This window comes from Marmota monax, unplaced genomic scaffold (assembly GCF_021218885.2).
Source record: "Marmota monax isolate L192 unplaced genomic scaffold, Marmota_monax_Labrador192_F-V1.1 WCK01_AAM20220418_F8-fsc00284, whole genome shotgun sequence".
NCBI classification, from domain to species: Eukaryota; Metazoa; Chordata; class Mammalia; order Rodentia; family Sciuridae; genus Marmota; species Marmota monax.
In genome coordinates, this window is record NW_026694275.1 from 964,953 (window position 1) to 991,957 (window position 27,005).

General features: G+C 35.3%; 1 protein-coding gene across 1 annotated transcript in view; it reads left to right on the forward strand.

The window, feature by feature from the left end:
- Positions 1 to 27,005, forward strand: part of Tex11 (testis expressed 11) — a 271,569-nt gene that overhangs the window by 227,736 nt on the left and 16,828 nt on the right. The window contains exons 23-25 of the mRNA XM_046467052.2: positions 22,862 to 23,011; positions 24,225 to 24,333; positions 25,549 to 25,669. Coding sequence (XP_046323008.2) covers positions 22,862 to 23,011; positions 24,225 to 24,333; positions 25,549 to 25,669 — 380 coding nt within the window. The remainder of the gene's footprint in view (positions 1 to 22,861; positions 23,012 to 24,224; positions 24,334 to 25,548; positions 25,670 to 27,005) is intronic.

Sequence of the window (27,005 nt, forward strand, 5' to 3'; positions counted from 1 at the left end):
GATTGATCCCAGTGCCTCACACATGCCAGGCAAGCACTCTACCACTGAGCTATAGTCCCAGCCCCCTTTTTAATTTTTTTTTTGTTTTGCGACAGGGTCTTGCTAAGTTGCTTAGGATCTCACTAAGTTGCTGAGACTGGCTTTGAGCTTGCGATCCTCCTCCTCAGGCTCCCAAATCACTAAGATAACCAAAATATTTTCTATTATAAAGAGAAAAAATTTAGGGTTACAATAGAGAACTGTCTCTCACCCATATAATGGCATTATAGTAGAATAGCAGAATTCATGAACACATTTAACACAACTTTCTATGTCTATAATCATCCCTTTTAAAGAGAAAAATGAACATACTCATTAATGTGACACAAACATGTTACCTCTCCGTAGCATATAAAATTAAGAAACACCAGGCATGATATAGCACACATTTGTAATCCAGTTGCTCACAGGCTGAGGTAGTAGGATCACAAGTTCAAGGCCTGCCTGAGCAATTTAGTCTCAAATTTTATAAAGGGTGGGGCTATAGCTCAGAAGTAGAGCATTTGTCTAGCGTGTGTAAGGCTTTGGATTCAATTCCTACCACAAAAGTAAACAAATAAATAAGAAGCAGCAGTATATAAATTTAAACCTGAATGATAGTCATTGTGTAAGTATTCTATTTTACTTTAAAAATGTAGATATCTAATGATTATTCATTAGTTAACTCAATTTAATATCTATCCAGTGTTTTAAATTCCTAAATATTTTGGAAATTATCTGAAATCTAACAGCACAAAAATATAGATACTGCCAAAATAAATGTTTCTCAGAAAAATTATTTTAGTAAGACACAAATTTAGATATTTATATTCTTAAATATTATGAGTAATATTTTTTAATGAGTGAACCTATTTACATTTAGGAAAAACAGAACTGAGTAAAGTAAAATACATACTTGTTTTATACTTTGCACAAGTAAATCACCAAAGAGACAGCCCTTTTTTTTTTTTTTTTTTTTTTTTTTGATACCAGGGACTGAACTCAGGGGCATTTGACCACTGAGCCACATCCCTAGTCCTATTTTGTATTTTATTAGAGACAGAGTCTCACTGAGTTGCCTAGTGCCTCACCATTGCTGAGGCTGGCTTTGAACTCGTGATCCCGTTGCCTCCGCCTCCCGAGCTGCTGGGATTATAGGTGTGCACCACCATGCCTGGCTGAGACAGCCCTTTTTTTTGTTTAAAAAATTATTATTATACTAATTTCATTTGCCAAATATTTACCTTAAAATGTTTCTGAGGGAGAAGAATTTTTGTGAAAATATTTTAATTTAGCACATTTTAGTATTACAAGTTCAAGTTCTTTTTTCTTAGAATTTTAAGAATGTATGTATATAAGTCCTTACATCTATAAACCAGTTAGATCCTTTAATTTAGGAGATTTTATAATTTATCAATACTCTCCAGATATAATAAAACATTTCACACACAATACAATATCAAGGCCTTTCTCAATACAGAGATCTTATGAATTCAGCTCTGCAATTGTAAGAGTAAAAATAGAAACTCACCAGTGTAGATATCAGTGTTGTTATCCTTCCATGTGGACATGAAATTATTAATTTGAGCTCAAATTGGATAACTAGAATAACAAAAGTGAAAAATTAAATTTTCTGTTTTTTCTCACTGATCAGAGACTAGATAACTCATTAATCCAGTTATAGAGATCACCAAATAAAACCACATTGCTGCTACCAAAGGTGAATAATTTATTGTCTGCAGTGTAATAAATTAGAACCTAAAACAAAAGGTGAACTTAATAGAAAAGAAAAATGGAAAACAGATTTAGGAGGATTTTTTTTTTTTTTTTTTTGTGCTGGGGATCAAATTCAGGGTGTTGTGTATGCAAGCCAAGCACTCTACCAACTGAGCTATATCCCCAGCCTAGAAAGCAGATTTAGCAAAGTTGTTTTGTTGCAGTACTAGGGATTGAACCCAGGGGCACTCTACCACAGAGCTAAATTCTAGTCCTTTTAATTAATTAATTAATTAATTTATTTTTATTTTGAGACTGGGTGTTGCTAAGTTGCCTAGGCTGGCCTTGAACTTGCCATCTTCCTTCTTCAATCTCTCGAATCACTGGCATTACAGGCATGTACCATCTCACCCAGAAGATTCCGCAAAGTTCTGTTGCCACTTGGGATTCAATTTGGAAGCCAAGAAAAGATGAGTTTAAGCAGTACATGAGTTGTATCTCTGCAACAACACACTTACCTGGTCATGTTATATGTATCCATTGGGCATCTCAGTTAATAATTTTAAAATACAACGATGACTCTCCTATGAATATAAAATGAACAAGTATCAAGGATTTTAACTCATTAATTAATGAGGAAACCAGGAAGATATGATAAGCATTTTCAATTTTCATCTCATTTTCATTTTGCTTGCTTATTTTTTAAAAAAATATATTTTTAGTTGTAGATGGACACAATACCTTTATTTTGTTTATTTAGTTTTTTATGTGGTGCTGGGGATCAAACCAGTGCCTCACTTGAGCTAGGCAAACATTCTACCACTGAGCCACAACCCCAGCCCTTGCTTGCTTATTTATTCTTGTTTTCTATATCTGTTTATTTATAGTGTCTGTTCTCCCTTTTGCTACTTCTAAATTCACCTTTGTTTTTTGTTGATTTTATTTTTTCTTTCCATTTCCTTTTTCTGAAGTAACTCATATTTTATTTCCTTTTATCAGTTACAAGCTCTTCCCTGTGTTCTTGCATCCCTGCTTCATATTCTTATTTTATAGAGGTGATTAATTAATATTATAAAGTTCCTGCTTACTGCTAAGAGAAATTAGCCAATCCCCAAAAAACAAAGGCCAGTGTTCTCTCTGATATGTGGATGTAGACTCACAATGGGTGGGAGAGGGAGGAGTATAGATTCACTGGATTGAACCCCGGGAATGTGGGGAAGAAAAGAGGATTGGGAATAGGAAAGACACCAGAATGAATTGGACATAACTTTCCTATGTTCATATATGAATACACCAGTGTAACTCCACATCACGTACAACCACAAGAATGGGAAGTTATACTACATGTATGTATAATATGTCAAAATATACTCTACTGTCATGTATAACTAAAAAAAAAGAAATTTTAAAAAATTCATGCTGACATGTTAGGTCAAAATTTTCATATGCTTTATGGCAACATTTCTCACAAGAATTCTCCACCTACCATTTTTTCTATGCTTTTCATCCCATTTTCATGTAGTGTCTTTTGTATACATACTGTGCTGAAGGTCTTTTTATTTTGATTTAGTTGATTAAAATCTTTAATTACAGTAAGTTTTCTTTAGACCAACTATTTGCAAGAGATTCGTGTGGAGATGAGGATGGGGACATGACAGTAAAGGTTATTCTAATGAAGTCTGAGATGGAAATGAACAACAAGGTCTTGAAAACTGGGGAAAGGGCATCCTAAGTTGCAAAGAACATGGCTACATTGTGCCCATTCTCTTGGACTTTGTAGTAAGCAAAATTTCAGAGTGACAAATTAAGATATCTAGTAGAAGAAATATCTAAGCAGCAAAGCATTCAGGCTGCTGCTGCCTTGCTACTTTTAATCACTGTGTTGAGATGCAGGGGAAAAGAAATGACGTAAAGGCAGAATTTAAATTAAAACTGGAAATATTTGAAAAACTTACAGCCTGGCCAAAGAGTGAAAAAGTATGTTCAGGAGAGAATACTTAGGGTGTAGTCAAGCAGCCATTTGCTAAAGAGATTCTTTCTGATAGAAGGGAGCAAGGTGTCATTCGTCAAAATAATGGGAGAAATACCTTGAAGTCATTTTGAGAGGACTTGGAAGCTTCCCCTCTCATCATTGAATGTGGGGAACTATGGAGTTAGAACTGCTACTGGCAGTGGTTCAGAGCTCTAGGAGGACAGAGTGGTTTGAGGAGGTGGCCCCAGAGTACCCTGCACAGGCTTACTGCCTAGAACTACCTCAGGTCTCTGCTTGCTTCCCACATTCCAGCACAGCATTCCTTACTCCTTAGCTGCTCCAGTCACTGCTCAAGCCAGTTGCACTGCTCCATGCAACTCAGGCAGCCACTTGAGGGGGCACAAGCCCATCCATCAGGTAAGTCTGCACACATGCAGATGTAAGAGCTGGGGGACATAGCTTCCTCCATCTAGATTTCAAAGGATGTCACAGATAGCCTGGGCCCCAAGCAGAGACTTGTCACAGGGTTGGAGCCACCATAGAGAGCCCCTTCTAGGGTAATGCTAAGCAGAAATGTGGAGTTGGAACTGTTTTGGCAGTGGTCCAGGGATCATTTTGTGTTTCGACTCTTTGTGTTCTTGCAGGAGAAAATTTTAGGCAAGAAAGCAAAGGTAGTAAAAGTATAATACTTTCAAGGAGAGTGACAGTGGGTCCTCTCCAAGTAGAGAAAGTCATGTAGTGGCCCTTTGTTCCCTAATTTTATTGGGAATCTTAGGGAAGTTTGTAAAGAGTTCAGGTACTACCTCTCAATTTTTAAGTGACAGTAGGAATGCATCAGATTTTTTTTTAAATTTTAGTTATACATAACACAATACCTTTGTTTTATTTATTTATTTATTTATTTATTTATTTTTATGTGGTGCTGAGGATCGAACCCAGTGCCTCACACATGCAAGGCAAGCACTCTACCACTGAGTCACAATGTCAGCCCCAGGAATGCATCAGATTTTTAAGTTCCTACAGTACATGGTCTTACCCACAGGTACCCATGGGGGGAGCAGGGGAGTATTTTACTATCATAATGAGATTAAAATCATATGCCAAATATCTAAAGGCAACTCTCTGTCACCTTGGTTTATGCTGACCTGTTCTAATTGGAATTTGTTTTTATAGATTTCATGGTCAGTGGACTTTGATAAGGGTCATAAAATTCCCCCCTTCAGGGTAATTTGTGTACTTATCATCAGAGAAGAATCTTAAATTCAAGAGCCTTGAAACATACAGCTCTACAAATAACAGATTGTTCTCTGAGGAATGTAACATATTCTAATATGTAAGCCAGAGCAGGGCCACAATGGCCTGAGGTAAGTTGCTTTTAAAAAGAAAGTATGTGGCAGGTCAGCACTAGGCCCAGTCTATAGAATTGTCCCCTTAGCTTCATGTTCCTACCACTCATGCCTATCTGCTACCTATCAGAACCACCACAGAGTTCCCATTCGGTCAGTGCCTAGTGGAGCCTTAAAGGCAAGCAGCCCTTAAGATCCCAGAATTGTAGAGCCACTAGGCCACACCACCAGTCTGGTAAAGCTACAGGAACAAGACACTAACTGGTGAAAGCTGCTTCCTTTGCTGAGCCAAACAAAGCCGTGAAGGTAGAACCCCCCCACACACAGGGTCTTGGAAGAATGTTTCCAGGAAGCAGGAGATTCAATCAAAGGATATTGTTCTCCAGCTCTAAGACTTAATGTCATTTTCCTTGATCGGTTTTGAACTTTTGGGGGGCTAGTTACCTTTGTCTTCTTGCTTATTTCTCCCCCCGCTTTTTTTTTTTTTTTTTTTTTGGTACTAGGGATTGAACACAAGGGTACTTAACCATTGAGCCACACTCTCAGTCCTTTTTATATTTTATTTAGAGACAGGGTCTTGCTGAGTTGTTTAGGGTCTTGCTAAGTTTCTGAGGCTGGCTTTGAACTCACAATCCTCCTGACTCAGCCTCCCAAGCCACTGGGATTACAGGTGTAGGCCACCATACTGGGCCCTATTTCTCCCTTTTGGAATGGTAATATCTATCCTGTGCCTATCCCACAATTGTATTTTGGAATTTGATAATTTACTTTTATTTCAAAGGCTCATAGCTAGAGTACATTTGCCCCAGAATGAATCACATCTCAAATCTCACTCATATATGATTCAGATGAGACTCTGGACTTGAACTTTTGCATTCATGCTAAAACAACTAGAACTTTAGGGTTACTGAAATGGAATGAGTATATTTTGAAGGACATGAATTTTGGGGCCCACAGGGTAGAATTCTATGATTTGTATGTTCCCTCCAAAACTCATTTTAAGCCAGATATGCCTGTAACCCATGTAACTCAGATATGCCATGTAACCATGTAACTCCCATGCCTGTAACCCCAGTAACTCAGGAGTCTGAGGAAGGAAGATCACAAGTTTGAGGCAAGCCTAGACAACTTAGGGAGACCCTGTTTTAAAATAAAAAGGACTGGGATTGTAGCTCAGTGGTAAAGCACCCCTGGGTTCAATGCCCAGTGCCATTAAAAAAAAAGATCTCATGTTGAAATTTGATTATTACTGTGACAATGTTGCCAAGTTGGAGCTTTAAGAGGTGCCATGTGATTTCCTTCTACCATATTACCCAGCAAGAAAGTCCTTACCATCTGCAGCCCTTCAGTCTTGGACTTCCAGCCTCCAGAACTGTAAGAAATAAGTTTCTTTCTATATTTTCCAGTCTGTGGTGTTCTCTTATAGCAGTAGAGAACAGACCAAGATACTACTTTTTCTTACCTTTGTACCAAGTAAGTACCAAGCACATAATAAACCTTTGATTAATGTATAGGTGAACATGTATACATGGATGTTTGTAAAAATATGCATGTATGAATGCATAGATCATAAATGAGGTCTTAAATATACAATAAATTTTACATTCACTACCTCTTTTGGCAGGATTTAGTGATTTGGGGTGACTTTTAATTTTTACTTCTGTGTTTGGATTTTTCTTTCTTTTTTTAAATATTTTTTTAGTTGTAGATAGACTCAATACCTTTATTTTATTTATCAGTTTTATGTGGTGCTCAGAATAGAACCCAGTGCCTCACATGTGCTAGGCAAACGCTCTACCACTGAGCCACAACCCCAGCCCCATGGATGTTTCAATGAATATATAGTAGCTTAGTAATTAAAACAAAATATCCATTTAGAAAAAATATTATTCTGGCTGGGCGTGGTGTTACATGCCTGTTCTCCCAGAGAGATGGGAGAGACTGAGGCAGGAAGATTGCAAGTTTGAGGCCAGCTTTGGCAATTTAGTGAAATGCTGCCTCAAAAGAAAGAAAAAGGGCTTGCAGTGTAGCTCAGTCAGTGGTAGAGCATCCATGAGTTTGATCACCAGTACTACCAAAAGATAAAGAAAATTTTGTTCTCTTCTGGCTTGTTAGAAGTTTATTTTTTTTTCCTTTTTATTCAATGCTGGGATTGAACTCAGGGTCTCTCACACATGGTAGGCGAGTGCTCTACCACTGAGTTACAAACCCAGCCCCCCCTTCCCCCGCTTTTTTTGAGGCAAGGTCTCACTAAGTCTAAGTTATCCAGACTGACCTTGCACTTGTGATCCTCCTGCCTCAGTCTCCTGATAGCTGGGATTACAGGTGTCTGCCACCAGGCCCAACTACATTTCTTAAGATTAGATATTTCCAATGAAATAATGCCTGAAACTATGAGCCTGGCATGTGAGTAATGTAAATAAATCATTAAGCTACAAACTGTAAATAGATAAATTGAGAAAAAGTGCAAAGCCAGTGAATCATAAGCTCTTGGGCAAAAATTGGAAAATGCCATCCTTTTAAAAATATACTCCAAATCAGAGTTAATTACAAGCTATATAAACAGTGACTAAAATTTTAGTGCTATGAGAATTGAATTTTACAAAAGGATTAACCCTGACATGCCATTATTTCAGTGGCCTAAGGAAATCAGTTTACCACATTCATTCTACAAAGTGTTTATTAAATTCCTAAAGGCAAAGAAATGTGTGGCCACATCTGCCCTTAAGAAATTTATGATATTCCTTCACATAGTGACAGGTGAAAGGGCAAGAGGGCACAGCACTGTGTGAAGCTTCTTTTTAAGGGCCTTAATCCCATTTGAGAGGTAGGAGCACTCCAGGACTAATCACCTCTTAAGGGACCCACATCTCAATCCTATCATATTAGCCATCAACATACAACACCTAAATTTTGAAGGGGGGCACATTGAAACCATAGCAGGCTGAAAGTAGTATGATTTGTGGTGTGCCCCTTGCCAACAATAAATTAGGCCACTAGTCTCATAAAATGAAATGCTGCTACAACACTATAAATTCTGTCATTAGAGCAATTCACTTGAGTATTATACTGTTTTGGTCTTTGAGAATCCTTTATGCAAAGATCCTGAGAGAGAACACAAATTGATGTCATTATCAGCTTTTACCTTGGGAGAAGAACACTTGTATGATAAAGATACCTAATGCAGATTGAACTTGGGATAAAAATTAGAGATGGGCAGGTCAGGTTTCCAAGAAAGGAAAAAGAGACTTAAAGGGAAGTTGGGATTGAATCGAAGATGACTTTGTGGGCTGGGGTTGCGACTCAGTGGTAGAGTGCTCACCTAGCATGCACAAGGCACTGGGTTCAATCCTCAGCACCATATAAATGTAAAATAAAGACATTGTCTCCACCTAAAACTAAAAAATAAATATTAAAAAGATGACTTTGCTTATGGTCACACGACACTCCAAATCTTTCTAACTGAAGGGAGCTCACAGTTTTTGAGTCTATCTTTCTAACTGTAAAAAGAGACTTCCTTTTCAAGGTCTCTGTTGAAGATTATTATCCCTTTTGGATATTACTAGGAGCATCCTTAGAACCATATTTTCTATTTAGAAGTCATTGAATGTTAGGGCTACAACTATTTATTTTGTCATGAGAGTTAAATTTTTATCACAAAGCACAAAAAATATTGAAAAACTCTTGGTAGTTTTCATAAGTTATTGCAAAGAAAAATTTCATTTATCTCCAATGATAAAATTTTGACTTCACTATAAAGTATTGAAGTGTCATCATCAAAATATTAGTTGTTATGGCAAACAAAACATAGAATAAAACCCAACATGGCTCCTGCACCAGGAGAAATGCAATTTAGCTGGCAGGACAGATGATTATCTGTGCATGCATGTGTGTGTATGTGTGTGTCTGTGTATGTGTGTGTGTATTATGATATATATATATATATATATATATATATATATATACATACACATATAATTAAAACAAAGCATACATTTAGAAAAAATTATTATATATATATTATAGGCTCCTCTGCCAAGAACTAGAAAGATCATTCTAATTTATGCAAATGCTATAGGTAAAAACTACCATTTAACAAGACCTATGTTGCATTTAGACTTTTTTTTTTCTTTGTCTATTTGGTTGTACACACCAAAACTAAGAGGAAATGCATATTCCTACAGCAAGCAGTCTTTGTTTACTTCTTCCATTGGCTTAATAAGTAACATCAGTCATGGGTTGCTTTTGTCCCAGAAATTAGTTCTCAATGGATAAAAAATTATTGGAGATGATAGTTTTGATATCTGTCAAGAGAAAAGGGAACTGTAGCTAATCTTCAGGCACATTCAACAAAATGGCAAAACTTAAATAGATTATCTAGAGTACATTTTAGGTCAAGACTTAGGTCACAGATATAGGAGAACTTGAGTTTAGGATTTTTCTCCTGAACTAAATTGAACAACTAGCTAGAATGTTCTGGCTTGGATAAGTGACCCCAAAGGCCCGTGTCTTTAAGACTTGGTACTGTTGGGAAGTATTGGAACCTTGAGGAGATAGGGCCTCGTGGAAGGAAATTAGGTCATTAAGGGCATGCATTTGAAGTGAATACTGGACCTTGGACCTTCCTCCTTCTCTCTCATTGCCTTCTGGCCATCATGAAGTGAACATCTTCCTCCACCATGTTCTCCTGCCGTGATGTACTGTGCTACCACAGGCCCAAAGTAATGGGGGAAATTGGTCATGGACTAAAACCTCTAAATTGTGAGCTGAAATAAACTTTCTCTCTTTTTATAGGTGGACACAATATCTTTATTTTTTATTTTATGTGGTGCTGAGTGTTGAACCCAGTGCCTCATGCATGCTAGGCGAGCACTCTACCTCCGAGCCACAACCCCAGCCCAACCTTTTCTCTTTTTAAGCTAATTATTTTTTTAAAGAGAGAGAAAGAGAGTTTTAATAATTATTTTTTAGTTTTTGGTGGACACAACATCTTTATTTTATTTTTATGTGGTGCTGAGGATCGAACCCAGTGCCCTGTGCATGCTAGACGAGTGCACTACCGCTTGAGCCACATCCCCAGCCCCATTAAGCTAATTATTTTAGGTATTGTTTTAAATATTTATTTTTTAGTTGTAGTTGGACACAATATCTTTATTTTATCTACTTACTTTTATGTGGTGCTGAGGATCAAACCCAGGGCCTCACATGTGCTCTGCTGCTGAGCCACAATCCCAGCTCTATTTTAGGTATTTTTTATAGTGACAAAACTGACTGACAATGTGGAGATACCCAAGTATCTCTGATGGAAGGTGATACTGAAAGTCTTCACTTTTGGCAGCATTTGATTTTTCACAAAGGAAATGAATATGAGTAAACATCTAAATGGCACAAAATAAAGCCCTAATAGAAGTAGGTAGACACTTTCATACAGGGCTATGCTATCTGAAGAAATGTAGTATGAATTCCAGGCTTAGGAGAGAGGTTTGTTATTATTTCAAGATATTTATAGTAATATATACTATTTCTTCTTTCAAGTACCTGATCTAATTAGGAATGTCATTCAAATGTCCCTGTTCCTAACATATATCCCATTTTGATTTGGTTTTATAAATACACAGATGTGAGGGCTGGGGTTGTGGCTCATTGATAGAGTACTTGCCTAGCATGTGTGGGGCACTGGGTTCAATTCTCAACACTGCATATAAATAAATACATAAATAAAAATAAAGGCCCATTGACAACTAAAAAAAATATACGGATGTGATATGAGAAATTTTTCTGTACAATTGTCTTGGCTCAATATCTCCTGATCAGAGTAAAGTATACTATATTTCACCTATAAACATTCATTATCTGTTTCTACAGAATTTTCAAAATGTTAAACTTCAGTCCGCCCCTAATTTATATATATATATATATATATATATATATATATATATATATATATATATATTACACCTATTAACTATAAAATGCACACTATTTTCACGTGAACTTGTAATAAAATTTTCCAAAATAGATTTTATGCTGAAGTGAAAAGCAATTCAGAAAAGGTTGAGGGCTGGGGTTGTGGCTCAGTGGTAGAGCGCTTGCCTAGCACTTGTGAGGCACTGGGTTCGATCCTCAGCACCACATAAAAATAAATAAAAGTAAAGGTATTGTGTCCATCTACAACTAAAAAAAATTAAAAAAAGAGAAAGGGTTGAAATCATACAAAGTATGTTACTTGAACAAGGTAGAATTAAATGAGAAAACCACAACAGAAAGATGATTAGAAAACCCCTTCTGTTGGGAATCTAAAAAGACACACTTCTAAATAACCCATCAGATAAAGAAAATATCAAAGTGAAAATATATGGAAATTAACAAAAATGAAAATATAGCATAAAAATCTTTTTGTATAGAACTAATATAAAGGAAATATATAGCTTTTAAGTTCATATATTAGAAAAATAAAAGGTTGAAAATCAATGATCTAAGCTTTCAAATTGAGTATAGGGAAAGAAGAGCACATTAAACCCAAGGAAAGTAGAATGAAGAACACAATGAAGGTAATAGCAGAAAACAGTGAAATAGAAAACACATATGCAATACGGAAAATCAACAAAGCCAAAAGCTTGTTCTTGTGAAAGATGAATATAATTGCTAAACTCCTCAAAAGATGGATTTAAGAAGAAAAAAAAAAGAACACCACTTACTAATATCATTAATTCAAAAGTAAACACCACCATAAATCCCTCAGACATTAAAAACAGATACCATTGGTGCATACCTATTATCCCAGCTACTTGGGAGACCGAGGCAGGAGGATTGCAAGTTCAAGGCCAGCCTGGATGACTTAGTGAGACCTTTCTCAAAATAAAAAGGGCTGGAGGTACAGTTCAGTGATAAAGCTCCTCTGGGTTCAATCCTGAGTACAAAAGTAAGCACCCCACAATAATAGACTATTTTGAATATTTTGAGTAACTTTATGCCTCTGCATTTGACCTACATAAATGGACAAGTTCCTAGAAAAGTATTACTACCAAAATTGGCCCAAAGAGAAAATCTGAATAGTCCCATTTAGACTATTTTGAATAGTCCTGTTAAACAAATGAAATCTTAAAAATAAATACCTTCCTGCAAAGAAAATTTCTTCACTAGTAGATTTTTCCAAATATATAAGAATAAAACAATAGCAATCCTGTACAAATATCCCTTACAGAAAATAATTAGGTAACACATTGGTTGTAGGGGGCCAGCATGACTCTGATGCCAAAACATGAAAAAGGATATTTCAGTAAAAGAAAAATACAAGTTCATGTCTTAAATAATAGATACAAAAATCATAAACAAAATTTAGAAAATTGAATACAGCAATATGTTAAAAGGATACTTACCAGAAGAATGAGAAATTATATTCCTTCATATGTGATGTATCACAGTGCATTCTACTCTCATGTATAACTAATTAAAACATAAAATATTTTTTAAAAGATACTTAATGACCCATTAGTATTCACCCCAGGAATTCAACATACAAAAATCAGTGCACATTAACCAAATAAAGGGAAAATATGATCATCTCAATAGATTTGAAAGCATTTGGTGGAGGGGGGGGTACCAGAGATTGAACTCAGGGGCACTTGACCACTGAGCCACATCCCCAGTCCTATTTTGTATTTTATTTAGAGACAGGGTTGCACTGAGTTGCTCAGTGCCTTGCTTTGCTGAGGCTGACTTTGAACTCTTGATTCTCCTGCCTTAGCCTCCCAAACTGCTGGGATTACCTGCATGTGCCACCGCGCCCAGTGATTCATAAGCATTTTAAAAAGTTAATACCCATTCCTGATGAAAACATTTAACAAACTTAGAATAGAATGTAACTTCCCCACCCTGATAAACAGTACCTAAAAACAAAGAACTCATTATTTCATATTTAATGGTGAAATAAGAACACTTTCCCACCCATGTCAGGTAATGAGACATGTACATTACAACTTCCATTCAACATTGAACTGGAATAATTACAGGCCTTCTAGTAACCCATTTCATATCTTAGGTTTACTTGGTCACTCTCTCCCTGCTGTCTCATAAAGACCATCTGATTGCTTCAAGATCATTTCCAAAGTGTTTGCAAGGTTCTCTCTTTCTTCAGATCAAATACTTCAAAAATTATCCTCCCTAGGTTCTATATTCCACCATTTTTAGTCATATTTATTCACCTTTACTTGCTTTCCAGTATGTGGGTTGTGAATAAGAACATCTGAGATGATAGTCCTAGGTCTTCCTTAGTTTGCTTTGTTTCTATGGGCACAAGTTCTTAATCTCTCAGCCTTAAATTCTACATCTGGGAAGTGGGGCTAATAATCCTTGCTCTATGTATACAGTGACTAGGAGTTCTGCCTATCTGAAGTGTTCATAATAGTGGAGCAATTTCTAAACCATGACTGAAAGCATCATAGAGAACTAGCTATGCTCAGGAGTTTACCACACATGCCAACAACAACAAAATGGTTACCTCAAATGGCTGAACAAAGTGTGGTACTCTAAACAATGGAATGCTGTTCAGTGAATGATGTTAAATGCATTTGCTAAGTGAGAAAGAAAAAGGGAGACCCAAAAGGTTATGATTCCATTTATATTATATTCTGAAATAGGTAGAATATAGGAAGAGAAAACAGTGGTTGGCAGAGGTTGGACATAAGATGGGGAATAAAGGAGCAATCGGAGAAAAATTTGGGGACAATGAACTATTCAGTAAAGAGCTGTGAGAGTAGACAGACAACTCTATGCATTCATCAAAACCCTAGAAATATATGCCACAAAGAGTAGATTTTACTGTACACAATTTAAAAATAAGTCATTAAGAATGTGGAGGCACTCCAGATGGAATTCAGACTCTGACAAATGAGTCTAACTATATTACAAATGAACTACATAAATATACTGACAGGTGTGGGGAAATAGTGTTGATTTAAGTAACTTTGAAAAACATTGTTTTGACTGGACACAAAGATAAAGACAAAAAGAACTGTGCACAATATTGTACTCTAGTCAGGAGCTTTGGTTTTCATGGAGATATGGATTAGAAAATTATGAAGAAACTTTATATGTATCATGAGTTCTTCTATAACATGGCATATGTGTTGCTAAAAATGAATATAGTATGCAAAATTTTGCAATAAAAACCAAGGAATTGTGGAGAAAATGGGGTTAGGGACATAGCATGCAAAAAACTTGGTCAGTGACACATTTAAAAAAGGTAGGGACCTAATAAAATTTTAGCAGTTTTATATATGTTAAATGACTAAAACTGCATCAATAGTGCAATAAATATGGCATGTCTTGAAAAAGACTTGACAGTTGTTTGTGTAAGTAGATATCATAAGGAATGCTGCTTGTGAGATACTGTGAAGTGATGGAAGGAGGGTTATCTGAAATCTGATGCAAATTTTAGCAACAGCCATGTATGGGTGTGGGCTTATAACATATGCAGTGAACTGAGGCAGCTGATAGAAGTTTCAATGGTGCACTTGTGTATATTTTGTGTGTTCCTACACAGCATGATTCAACTAGCTGCGGTTTTCTGCATTTATCTACTATTTCATATAAATTAAATACAAGCAAATACTTAATTTACACCACACTTAAATCATTCCCTGTGTTATAGGGAACAAATTCAAGTTTTCAAAACAAAAGCAAAGGTTATAACAGAACTACGAGAGAGAGAGAGAGAGAAAGAGAGAGAGAGAGAGAGAGAGAGAGAGAGAGAGAGAGAGAGAGAACATGCACAGATACAGATACTATGGTTTTCTGTATCTGTGTTTTATTTTTAATTCATTTTTAAATAATGAATTTGGTATGGTTGTTCAATACAGATCATTATACAAAAATTAATTCTGTTTCTGTATGCTAACAAGAAGTGATTAGAAAATGAGCCTTTAAAATACCATTTTAAATAGCATCAAAATCCATGAAATGAAAAAAAAAAAAACATCAAATGCCAGTAATCAATCTATAATGAAAGATAAGAAGACTTCTATACTGAAAACTAAAAATATTTGAAACATTGCTGAGAGAAATTTTAGAATACCTAAATAAATGAAGATGTATGTTATGTTCATGGACTGGAAAAATCATTATTATTATTATGTCAATTTTCCCATCTTGATCCAAAGATTAAAACAATCCCAATCAAAATCCTAGAAGACGCGCAGTGATGCATGCCTGCAATCCCAGTGGCTCTGGAGGTTGAGTCAGGAGGATTGTGAGTTCAAAGCCAGCCTCAACAAAAAGTGAGGTGCTAAGCAACTCAGTGAGACCCTATCTCTCTAAATAAGATACAAAATAGGGCTGGGTATGTGACTCAATGGGTGAGTGTTCCTGGGTTCAATCCCCAATACAAAAAAAAAAAAAAAAAATCCTAGCTTGTGAAACTGAAAGGATGACATTAAAATATGTTTGAAAATGCAAAGGGAAATCTTGGAAAATATTAATAGAGTTTGAAGACTCATATCACAGAAGAGAAAGCCCAGAATATAGCTCAGAAATAGACCCACACATGGTCATTTGATTTGCAACAAAGGTCTCCAGTGCTATTCAGTGGGATAGTTTTCATATATTAAAGTGCTAGAACAATTATATATCTATATGTGTAAAATCAATTAAATATCCGTGAATATTGACCCCCTCTTTCATACCATATACAAACATTGATTTGAGATAAGCCAGGTAAATTGATGTATGCCTGTACTCCCAGCTACTTGGGAGCCTGAGGTAGGATTGCTTGAGCCCAGGAGTTCAAGGCCAGCCTGGCAATATAGTGAGACCCCAACTCAAAAAAAATGGATCATAGTGTAAAACAATAAGGCTTTTAAGAAAAATCATAGGATAATATCTTAATTACTGTAGGACCACAAAATTACTAATTATATAAGAAAATATTGATGAAGTGGACTTATGGCCAATTGAGAACTTCAATTTGTTAAAAGATACCACTGAGAAAAAAAAACACAATCCACTGATAGGAAGAAAAAAGCTAATAAATAAGCTTGACAAATTCCAAAATATATAAAGAACTATAACTCAGAAAAGGTAAACAGCACAATAAAAAATGGGCAAGGAATTGAATGAGTATTTTACAAAAGAGGATATACAGATGGTCAATACATTACCCATCAAGGAAATGCAAAATAGGGCCACTGCACACTCACTGAAATAAATAAAATAAAAATTCCAAGTGTTAATAAGGATGGGAAGCAACTGTAGCTCTGATACATTGCTGGTAGAAATATAATTGTGACATCTACTTTAGAAAAGTGTTTGGCATTATCTGCTAAACCTGACATGTACCTATCCCAGAAACGACCCTATAGTATCACCCCTTGATACATACTCAGGTGGAATGAATGCATCTTTGTGCCAAAATATGTACAAGAATGTTCACCAAAGCTGTATTCATAAGAGCTAAAATTTTGAAACAACCTTACCACTCATCAACAGAAGAATGGATTAACTAAACTGTAATATAGTCATACATTGGAATATTATAAAACAATAATAGGAATTAACTTCTGAAATATATAAAATGTGGTTAAATATCACAGACATCATTAGGAAAAGTTGAGTACAAAAGAAGGCATACAGAGTATAAATTCTATTTGATAAGCCACTTATTGAGATATAATTCACATGCATGAAATTCACTCATTACATTTTAGTCTATATACAGATATGTGAAACCATCATCAACAATTTTGTAGCATTAAATTTGATCAGAAACTCTGAACCCTTTACTTATCTTTGCATATCTCCCAAAAGTCCTAAGCAAGCACTAATCTACTTTCTATTTGTAAAGATTTCCATATTCTGGATATTTTATATAAATGGAATCATGTAATATATGGACTTTTCTTGTGTGTGGTGCTGGGGATTGAACCCAGGACTTTGTGCATGCAAGGCAAGCACTCTACCAACTGAGCTATATCCACAGCCTAATGTATGGACTTTTGTGACTGACTTATTTCGCTGAGCATATATTCTAAGTTCATCTATGCCATGGCATGTATTGGTACATCATTACTTTTTATGGCCAAATATTCCATTGCATGGATATCCCATATTGCATTTATCCATTCATCAGTTGATGGACATTTGGGTTGTTTCTGCCTTTTTGCTACTATAAATAATACTGCTATAAACATTTATACACAAGATTTTGCGTGGATATATTTTCACTTTTCTTGAGTGTACACCTAGGAGAGGAATTGCTAGGTCATATTGTAACTCTTATATTTAATAATTTGAGGAACTGTCAGTATTTCCCAAAGTATCTGTACCATTTTACATTCCCACCAGCAATACATGAATCCTCAGATTTCTCTTCCTCTTTGCAACACATGTATTGTCTGACTTTTTGATTATAGCCATCCCAGTGATTGTGTAGTTGTATCCCATTGTAGGTTTGATTTCCTAATTACTAATTTTCTTCAAGACCAATGGTGTTGAGCATCTTTTCAGATGGTTACTGGCTATTATACATCTTCTTTGGAGAAATATCTTTTCAGATCCTGTCTTAGTCTGTGTTTCTGTTGCTCTAACAGAGTACTTGAGACTGGGTAATTTATAAGGAAGGTTACTTTTTTTTTTATTCTACTTAGTTATACATGACAGCAGAATGCATTTCAATTCATTGTACACAAATAAGGAAGCTTGCTTTGACTCACAGTTTTGAAGGCTGGGAAGTCCAAAGGCATAGCAGAGGCATCTGGTGAGGTGTATAACATGGCAGAACATGAAAGAGCAAACAAGTATATGCAGAAGATTCATGAGGGGCAGCCTCACTTTATAATAACCTCTCTCTGACAATAACTAATGTAGTACCTCAAAAAAAGAATTCACTCAGTCCCACTGGAAAGTTATAAAGAATTTGTTGGGCTGGGCTTAATTAATCCTTCTTAACTACCTACCTAAGTCACCTCCTTAAAAGCCCCACCTCACAACATGACCACGGTGGTATTCAAGTTTAAATATGAGTTTTGGAGGGCACAGATCATTGCAGAATCTGCTCAATTTTTAAGTGGGCTATCTTTTTTATTATTGAATAATACGAATTAGGTGTAATTCTTATTACTCAATAATATATGACATGAACACATATATGACATACATATATTTTCTCCAGTTCTTCACATTGTCATTTTCCTTTCTTAATAGTTTCCTTTGAAGTACAGTTATTAAACTTTCATGAGATGTGGTTTATCTGTTGGCAATTATTTCAAATTAGCATTCATCATACAGATTGATCATCCCTAATCTGAAAATCCAAAACCCCAAATGCTCCAAAATCCAAAACTTATTGAATTATAGACATGATGCCACAAGTGGAAAATTCCACATCTGATCTGATGTGATGGGTCTCAGTCAAAACACAGGTGCACTAAAAATATTGCATAAAATTACCTTCAGGCAGTGTGTAGAAAGAGCATATGAAACATAAATGAATTTTGCATTTAGGGTTGGGTCCCATCCTCAAGATATCTCATTATGTATATGCAAATATTCAAAATCTGAAAAAAATCCAAAACACTTCTGGTCTCAAGCATTTTCAGGTAAAGGATACTCAATCTGTACAACAAATTCTTTTATTTTTATTTTTCAGTTGTCAATGGACCGACCTTCCTTCCTTCCTTCCTTCCTTCCTTCCTTCCTTCCTTTCTTTCTTTCTTTCTGGTGCTGAGAATTGAATCCAATGCCTCATACATGCTAGGCAAGTGCTCTACCACTGAGCTACAAGCCCAGCCCAACAAATTCTTTATAACTGACTTAGTTTTTTGCCATTTTGCAGCTTATGTACCAAAATGAAAATATCCTTGGAGAAAAATGACTAGATTATTAACTCTCTTCAAGTAATGGTTTTAAATGAGGTCCTATTGTAGACAAACATATTAAGAATGTAAAAGTCAGAATTACCCTCTCTGAGGTGAAAAGTGTACTTGGGCTTAAAAGAGATACAGCATATTAATCACATTTGTATTCATTATTGTTTCTTTCTTGGAACAGAATCATCTCTGGCTTTCTCAAAGCAAAATATTATTAATCAACGAGTACTTCTGTTTTCTGTGTTTTTCTGAGACAACTAGTAATTATCAAGACATTCTGAATTTTTAAACCTAATTTTGTAAAGAATCATCTTATTATCTGGACTACATAGAATACCCCCTACTAGACATAACATTTTTTACTTAAGGACACTGATATTTTCTTAGAGATGAGTTGTTGAGAAGAGTAGCAATAATTTAAAACTTGCAGAAATAAGTGACAAACACTGTAGTACCTTGGATCCAGTTTTTTTTCTCATACAACTAGAATTGTGAAATAGTTAAAATAATTTTTTCAGATAATTCACTGATTATATAGATACCACTTTGGGATTTTTTTCCTTTTTTTGTTTTTGTTTTAACTCATACAGGAGTGGTACTTTTTGATCTAACGGCTTTAAGGTGTGAATTAGAATTTAAAATTTATGTTGAAGAACTCTTAAAGAATTAACAGTTAAGTCATACTTAAAAGTGTAAAGAAAGTCTTAAAATTTGGAAAGGTTTTGTTGAACTTGGTAGTAACTGTGTGAACAAGCTAAATTATATCAAAATGAGAATGTCAAAATGAACCTTTCAGTTAAATAGTGTAACTGGAACTTTTGGCTATTAAACATGGTTTTTATAAATTCATGGGACAGTATTTGTATTCACTACAGTATTTAATAGCTTCTTAATGTTTTCTTCATCTCTGATAATGAATTTTAAGATATGATAACTGTCCAAAATATCTAATTCAAAAACGAAAGTAGATTCTGAAATAAATTTGATGCTTTTTAATTAAAACATATAAAGTATTGGGGCTGAGGCTGTAGTGCAGTGGGAGAGCACTTGCCTAGCATGTGCAAAGCCTTGGGTGTGATCCCCAAATTTAACAAATCAAGAAGAAAATAAATAACAAAGACAATGGCATAAATCAATAAAATGTAAAACAGAAAACAATGAACACAATCAATGAAGCTAAAAGCTATTTGTGTGTGTTTGTCTTTTGAGAAAATCAATGCCATTGATAAACCTCTATCCAGGCAGATTAAGACAAAAAAATATCAGGAGCCATCACTAGAGATTCTACAGATATTTAAAAGACTAAAAAGGGAACATTATGGATAACTTTATGCACATGAATTTGAAGTCTTAAATGAAATTGACAAATTATTTAAGTCACAAGCTACCAAAGCTCCCACACGATGCTATAGATACAGTCTTATACTTGTTAAGTTAATTAAATTGATAATCTTCCAACAAAAAGACTACAGAACAATTCTACCAAACAATTAAAGAAGATGTAATACTAATTTTTATTTGTACAAACTTCCAGAAAAAAGAGAAAGACATGAGTTGGGAATATAGCTCAGTTGTAGAGCACTTGCCTAGTATCCACAAGGCCCTGTGTTTAATCCCCAGTACTGTGCACCATATGCATACATGTGTGTGCACAGACACGCACACGTGCACACACACAGAGGGCACAACTACTATTTCATTTTTTGAAATCAAAGCTAAACAAAGACAATGTAAGAAACATCTCTCATAAAATAGATGGCAAAATATTCAACAAATTATCAGCACATTGAATTTAGTAACATGATAAGTGTAATACATCATAACCAAGTGATATTTATCCCAGGTTCAACATTGTAAACTCAATGAATTCATCAGTTTAACAGATTAAAGAAGTAAAATATAAAATCAACAGATAATGAAAAAGTATTTGACAAAATTCAATTTTTAAATTTTTTTTATGATGAAAACTCTTAGCTGACTTAGGAACCGAAGGGAAGTTCCTCAGCTTACTAAAGGCCATCTACAAAAAACAAAACCTACCTAACAATGAAGGAGTGAATACTTTCCCCCTAGTCAAGGTTGTCTACTGTTAACTTAAGTCAAGGTTGTCTACTGTTAATTTATCCTTTCAACATTATCCTAAGTGTCCCAGTCAGTGCAATAGATAAGCAATAGAATGAAGGATAGAAGAGGAAAAAAAAGAGAGAGAGACTCTATTTGTAGATAACATGATTGTTTATATAGAAAATCCCAAAGAATCTATTAAAAGGTTCCTAGAACTAATACATGAGTTTAGCAAGATTAGGACACAAGGTTAATACTCAAAAGTTAATTATATTTCTATGTACTAGCAGTGAAGTTCAAGAATAAGCAATAAAAATCAAGGGAACCTTCTGAAGCATTGGAAGTTGTTCTTTAGCATGATCTGGGTACTAATTACATGGGTTTAAATCTGTGTGATAGTTCATCGAGTTGTGTGTTGAAGATTAGAGCACTTTGTTCAGTTTATTGTATGTATACTATACTTCAAAACTTTTTTAACATTCACTCTGCCAAAGATGAATGAAAACTGTCTCTCGTAGTATGATTTATGCCATCTGACATAGATTCTTCCCATGGTGGTACCCCCAAAATACTGTTGACTGACTAAATGAAACAACTTAGAAACTCTCTTCCACTTTGCTTAACATAAAACCACTATTAGTTTATGCCACACTGAATCTTCTGTTTAATTCAGCCTTGAGAGTGAGCATGGACCTTACAAGTTCACAGGAGGAAGGGAATCATTGGATTTTAATTAGAACTTTAACAATAACAGCAGGATTTCAGGCTAGTTAGCAGCATCATGGCAGATGTTTCAGAAAATGCAGGCAGTGTTAGTGAATGCATTACAGGGTGCTAAAAGTAGTGGTGTTCATCAACAGATGAATGGATAAAGAAAATGTAGTATATATACACAGTGGAGTTTTACTCAGCCTTAAAAAAGAATAAATTTATGTCATTTGCAGGTAAATAGATGGATTGGAGAACATCATGCTAAGTGAAATAAGACAGACTCAGAAAGTCAAGGGTTGAAAGTTCTTTCATGTGTGGAAGATATATAAGGGGGGGTCAGATATTTAAAAAGGAGGGGAAATCTCACAAAATAGAAGGAAGATCCATAGAGTAGAGGAGGAAAGGGATTGAGAGGGAGGAAAGAGGGGGAGGGTATAGGGAAGTATTGGCAAATGAAATTACCAGATTTTGCTGTCTATGTATATACCACAGTGAATTATATATATATATATATATATATATATATATATATATATATATATATATATCACAGTGAATTATATATATATATATACACACACACACATAAACACACACATATTCAAACATATACATAAACATATATGCACCAATTAAAGTATCAATAAAAGAAGGGAGATCAGTAGTGTAGAACAAGCGGAAGCAGGAGGGAGGAGAATGGGAGGGAAAGGGAAGGTACAATGAGGAATGAGATGATCAAATTATGTGCATGTATGAATATGGCATAATGAATTTCATTATTTTGTATAATTATGATTCACCAATAAAAAGGTTTTTTTTCAGTCCATCCATGGCTGAGTGTAGTGGTGTGTGCCTGTAATCCCAGCTACTTGGGAGACTGAGGCAGGAGGATCACAAGTTCAATGCCAGCCTGGGCAACTTAGACCCTGTCTCAAAACAAAATAGTAAAAAGGGCCATGGATGTAGTTCAGTGGTAGAGCATCCCTGGGTTCAGTCCCCAGTACCATAAAGAAAAAAATTAAAAATTTGTCTACAGTACCTGAGATAACTTTCAAATTGTAAGCAAAATTAATTTTCCTGAATGGGAAAACCTACCCATTTAGAAAGATTAGAATAGGAGAGGATAATGAAATGGAATCACAGAGAATGTTGCTTTTTTGCCTCTTTCTTAGGGGACTTCTCACAAGATCCATGTGAAACATTGCTTCTGTTATATGAGTTTGAAGTTAAAGCCAAAATGAAAGATCCATCACTGGACAGCTTCCTGGAATCAGTGTGGGAACTGCCTCATTTAGAAAGTAAAACATTTGAAACAATCGCATGTAAGTGCTATATTTATTCTTTTGTAAGCCTAGTGCCCATTTAGATCTTACTATTTTCTTTTCTCTCTTTACTCATCTTTCTTACCTCCAGGTGGGAAACATTTTTTCTCCCTCTCTAATGGCATTCTTAAACTATTTTATATTACAATCATTCGTAAATTTATCTCCTTAGGTTCATGAAAGATAATTATGTATATTTATTGCACTTATAAACCCCTAGGAAACTGCATTGCTCATGATAGGTGCTCAAATTTATTCTATGTGTGGAATTTAATTATGTAACTACACAATAAGGAAGCTCAAACTTCAGAAACTCACTTTATACAGCTAGCTTGAAATGATAATTGACTGCTTCACTGATTGAAGGTGACACAATCATAACTGTTTATTGAAATGTCAGAGAAATATTGGAAAATTTTTAACACAACTGCCACACTCACATTTGTAGTTGAAATACAGGTGGGATTTAGGGACTCGGGGGCTTTTGGAGAGTGGATTGCACGGAATGGCCTAATTTTCTTCCCTTTGTATCAGGGACTTGAGTGTAGGTTACCTCTAACACTATTAGGTACACTGAAGTACACAACGGTCACATTTACCTTTCCTTGGTCTTGCCAAGACAGAATTCCTAGAGCCATGGAACAAATGATATACATTTTATGAACATGTGATGATGACCCTGTATAATGGAACTCCAATTCTAGAGGCATCTGGAAAATGCATCTGGAAGTTTTAGAATTAATCACCTCTGATAGTCACTCTAGTTTCCTATTTTTAGTACCTGGCAAGAAGCAGTATATAAAAATATTAAATCTGTTTTTGATTAGGGTTCTTTTACTGATCTGCTTTCTGTTTCTTTCTTGGTGTGCCTTTCTTTGACTGTGGTTCATAAAATTGTTGCTTCACCTGTATGACTGTATGCAGGGCCATAGAAACAATAGGTTTTCTGTTGATGTTTGTTGAAGAAAGGATGGAACCTGACAATTCTACCATGCTACTCTGCCTAGAAAGAAGAAGCTACCTCTAAAAGCATCTGTGGATTCATCATTTTATAAAATTCATCTTCATTGTGTGTGTGTGTGTGTGTGTGTGTGTGTGTGTGGTTAATCTGCTTCAGGCTAGTTTCATTAGAGAAAGCAAGTTGTAGCCTGGGGTGAAAACTGTGATGGATAAGATTATGGTGTTCTCAACCTTTTTTCTTCCCTCCCTATAGTATTAGCCTTGGAAACGCCTGCATACTATCCTTCTATCGCTCTCAAGGCCTTGAAAAAGGCTTTATTGCTCCACAAAAAGAAAGAATCAATTGATGTTTTAAAATACAGGTTAGTGAATGTAATTCAACACCCAATCCAGGATTTTTAATAGCCTAAAGAACTATAGTGGATGCCCCATAAATAATCAATTATAATCAACTGGTTCAACTTAAAAGATGATGGGGGAAGGGGTCCCTCCTATGAATAGCTCCATACTGAGGGCTGTATTACAGACCAAGAATTGTTTAGGTCAAAGAGTCGGATTTTCTCTAAGGAGAGCAAGAGGGAAAAAAGTAATTTACTTGACTATATGTATATAATAAAACTACTAAGTACCTTTCTTTCTTTTTTTAGAGGAGTATACTGGGAATCGAACCCAGGGACACTTGAAAGATGAGTCACATATCCCCAGCCCTTTTTTATATTTTATTTTATTTTATTTATTAGGGTCTCACTGAGTTGCTTAGAGTCTTGCTAAATTGTTGAGGCTGGTTTTGAACTCTCGATCGTCCTACCTCAGCCTCCCAAGTTGCTGGGATTGCAGGCATGCACCACCATACCTGCCACCTTCTTTCCTTTATATTGAATATCTAGTAATGAAACAAACAGAAAGGTAGAGTTGAGAATATAGCTCAATGGCAGTGTACTTGCCTACCATGTTTAAGACCCTGAGTTTGATCCCCAGGACCACAAAAACAAACCAACCAATGGTACAGAAAAATACTTGCCTCAGAAAAATATTTGCCTCAGATTTTTTTCTAAGTACTTTTTAAGCACCAGTAAGTGTTATATGAAATATTATTTATTGGAGAGTTTTTTGTTTTCTGTGTCTAGACATGAGGAAAAATAGACGTGTGTGATTTTTTTTTCCTCTGGAAAACTTCATTACAATCTTTCTGTTCTAAGACATAAGAGACCGTTTTCTTGGAATTATTTCCCAATTTAAATCCCAATTCCCTTGCCCATTTGAGGAAGTAACAAGATGCTTTTAAATGCCTATAAATTGAACCAGCTCATGAAATATAATAAACCGCTACTCCTTTGTGCTAGAAACTAAAAAAGAGTGAAAGACAGCCATAGGTGTGATAAAAGAAAAGATTGGTCAACCCCTTTTACAGCTTCAAAAATCTGTCTTCTGAGGTTGGAGGCCAGATAAAACCAAGGGAAGAACAGAAGTGTTTTGAAGCTTTTAGTCTGGGATGAGATCCAGATTTTACTTATCTTAGCCATTGAAGCCAATGATTTCTTTCCTTATGGGATGAGTTTTCTCTTTTTGATTTTCAGCAAATGTATGCACATCTTGATTAACCTTTCAGTGCCAGATGGGACATCAAGTGCAGAGCTCTGTCCCATGGAAGAAGTTTGGGGATATTTTGAAGATGTTCTGAGCCTTATTAGCCACACTGTAAGTCAAACTTCCAACTAATATTAAACTTTGAGCTAATTTTAAAGAACTGAACTATCTTGTATATTAGAAACAATATAGAATCATGCTTTTGATATGAGTTTAGGGCAGATTTACATTGTAATATGGTTATGAACTACAAAATTTCTCTGGGATTTTGAAATATAAGTAGTTAAAAGCACAAATTTGCTAATACAAGCGTATTATGAATTAAGTCAAAATATCAGCACCATTGGCTATCTTGAACTACTTTGTATTTTCAAAGCCTGGTAGAATTGTTACTTCCCCTGTGATGATGGTGACTTTGTGAAAATATTATTCTCACCATTTCTCAGAGGCAGGTGATTAAGTAGAAGAAATAAGAAATACCTGTATTTTTTAGTCCCTCTCTGCTGATTTCTTTTACTTTTTCAGTGCAGGTTTCTTTAGTGCTTTTTTAAAACTAGCTTTACTGAGTATAATATACATTTCATAAAATTCACCCATTGAATATGTGCAAGTCAGTATATTTTAGAGTTGCACAACTATCATCACAATTCAGCTTTAGAACATTTCTATTACCCCCCCCCCCCAAAGTTTCTTGCCCACTTGCAGTCCCTGCTTCTACCTGCAACCCAGACAACCACAGAACTGTTTTCTATCTCTCTAGATTTTTCTGGATGTTTCACATGAATAGAATCATACAATATGTGGCCTCTTGTGTCTGACTTCTTTCACTTAGTATTATATTTTTGAGGTTCAACTATGTTGCAGCATTATCAGTATTTCATTCCTTTTTCTTTGGTTGAATGATATTCTGTTGAATGGTTATACTACATGTTGTCTATCCATTTATTCATTGATAGACATTGAAGTTGTTCCCAATTTTTGGCTATTATGAATGCTTCTGCTATTAATTCATATACAAGTCTTTGTGTAGCATATGATTTCAATTATCTTTGCTATATACCTAGAAGTAAAATTTCTGGGGTCACTGTTTAACTTCTCAAGGAGCTGTAATCAGTTTCCCAAAGTGGTGGCACCATTTTACATTCCCACTAGCAGCAAATGAATGTTATAATTTCCTTACATCTTCACCAGCATTGTTATTTCCCCTCTTTTATTATTATAGCCATCCTAGTGGGTGTGGAGTGGTAGTTCATTGTGGTTTGACTTATAGTTTTTTGTTGGCTAATGATGTTGGTCATATTTTTCGTGTACTTATTGATCTTTTTTTTCCTTTGGAAAAATGTCTAATTATTTTCCTGCTTTTAAAACAAGGTCATCTTTTAATTTATTGAATTGCAAGAGTTCTTAACATAGACTAGATACAAGTCCTTTATAAGATATATGATTT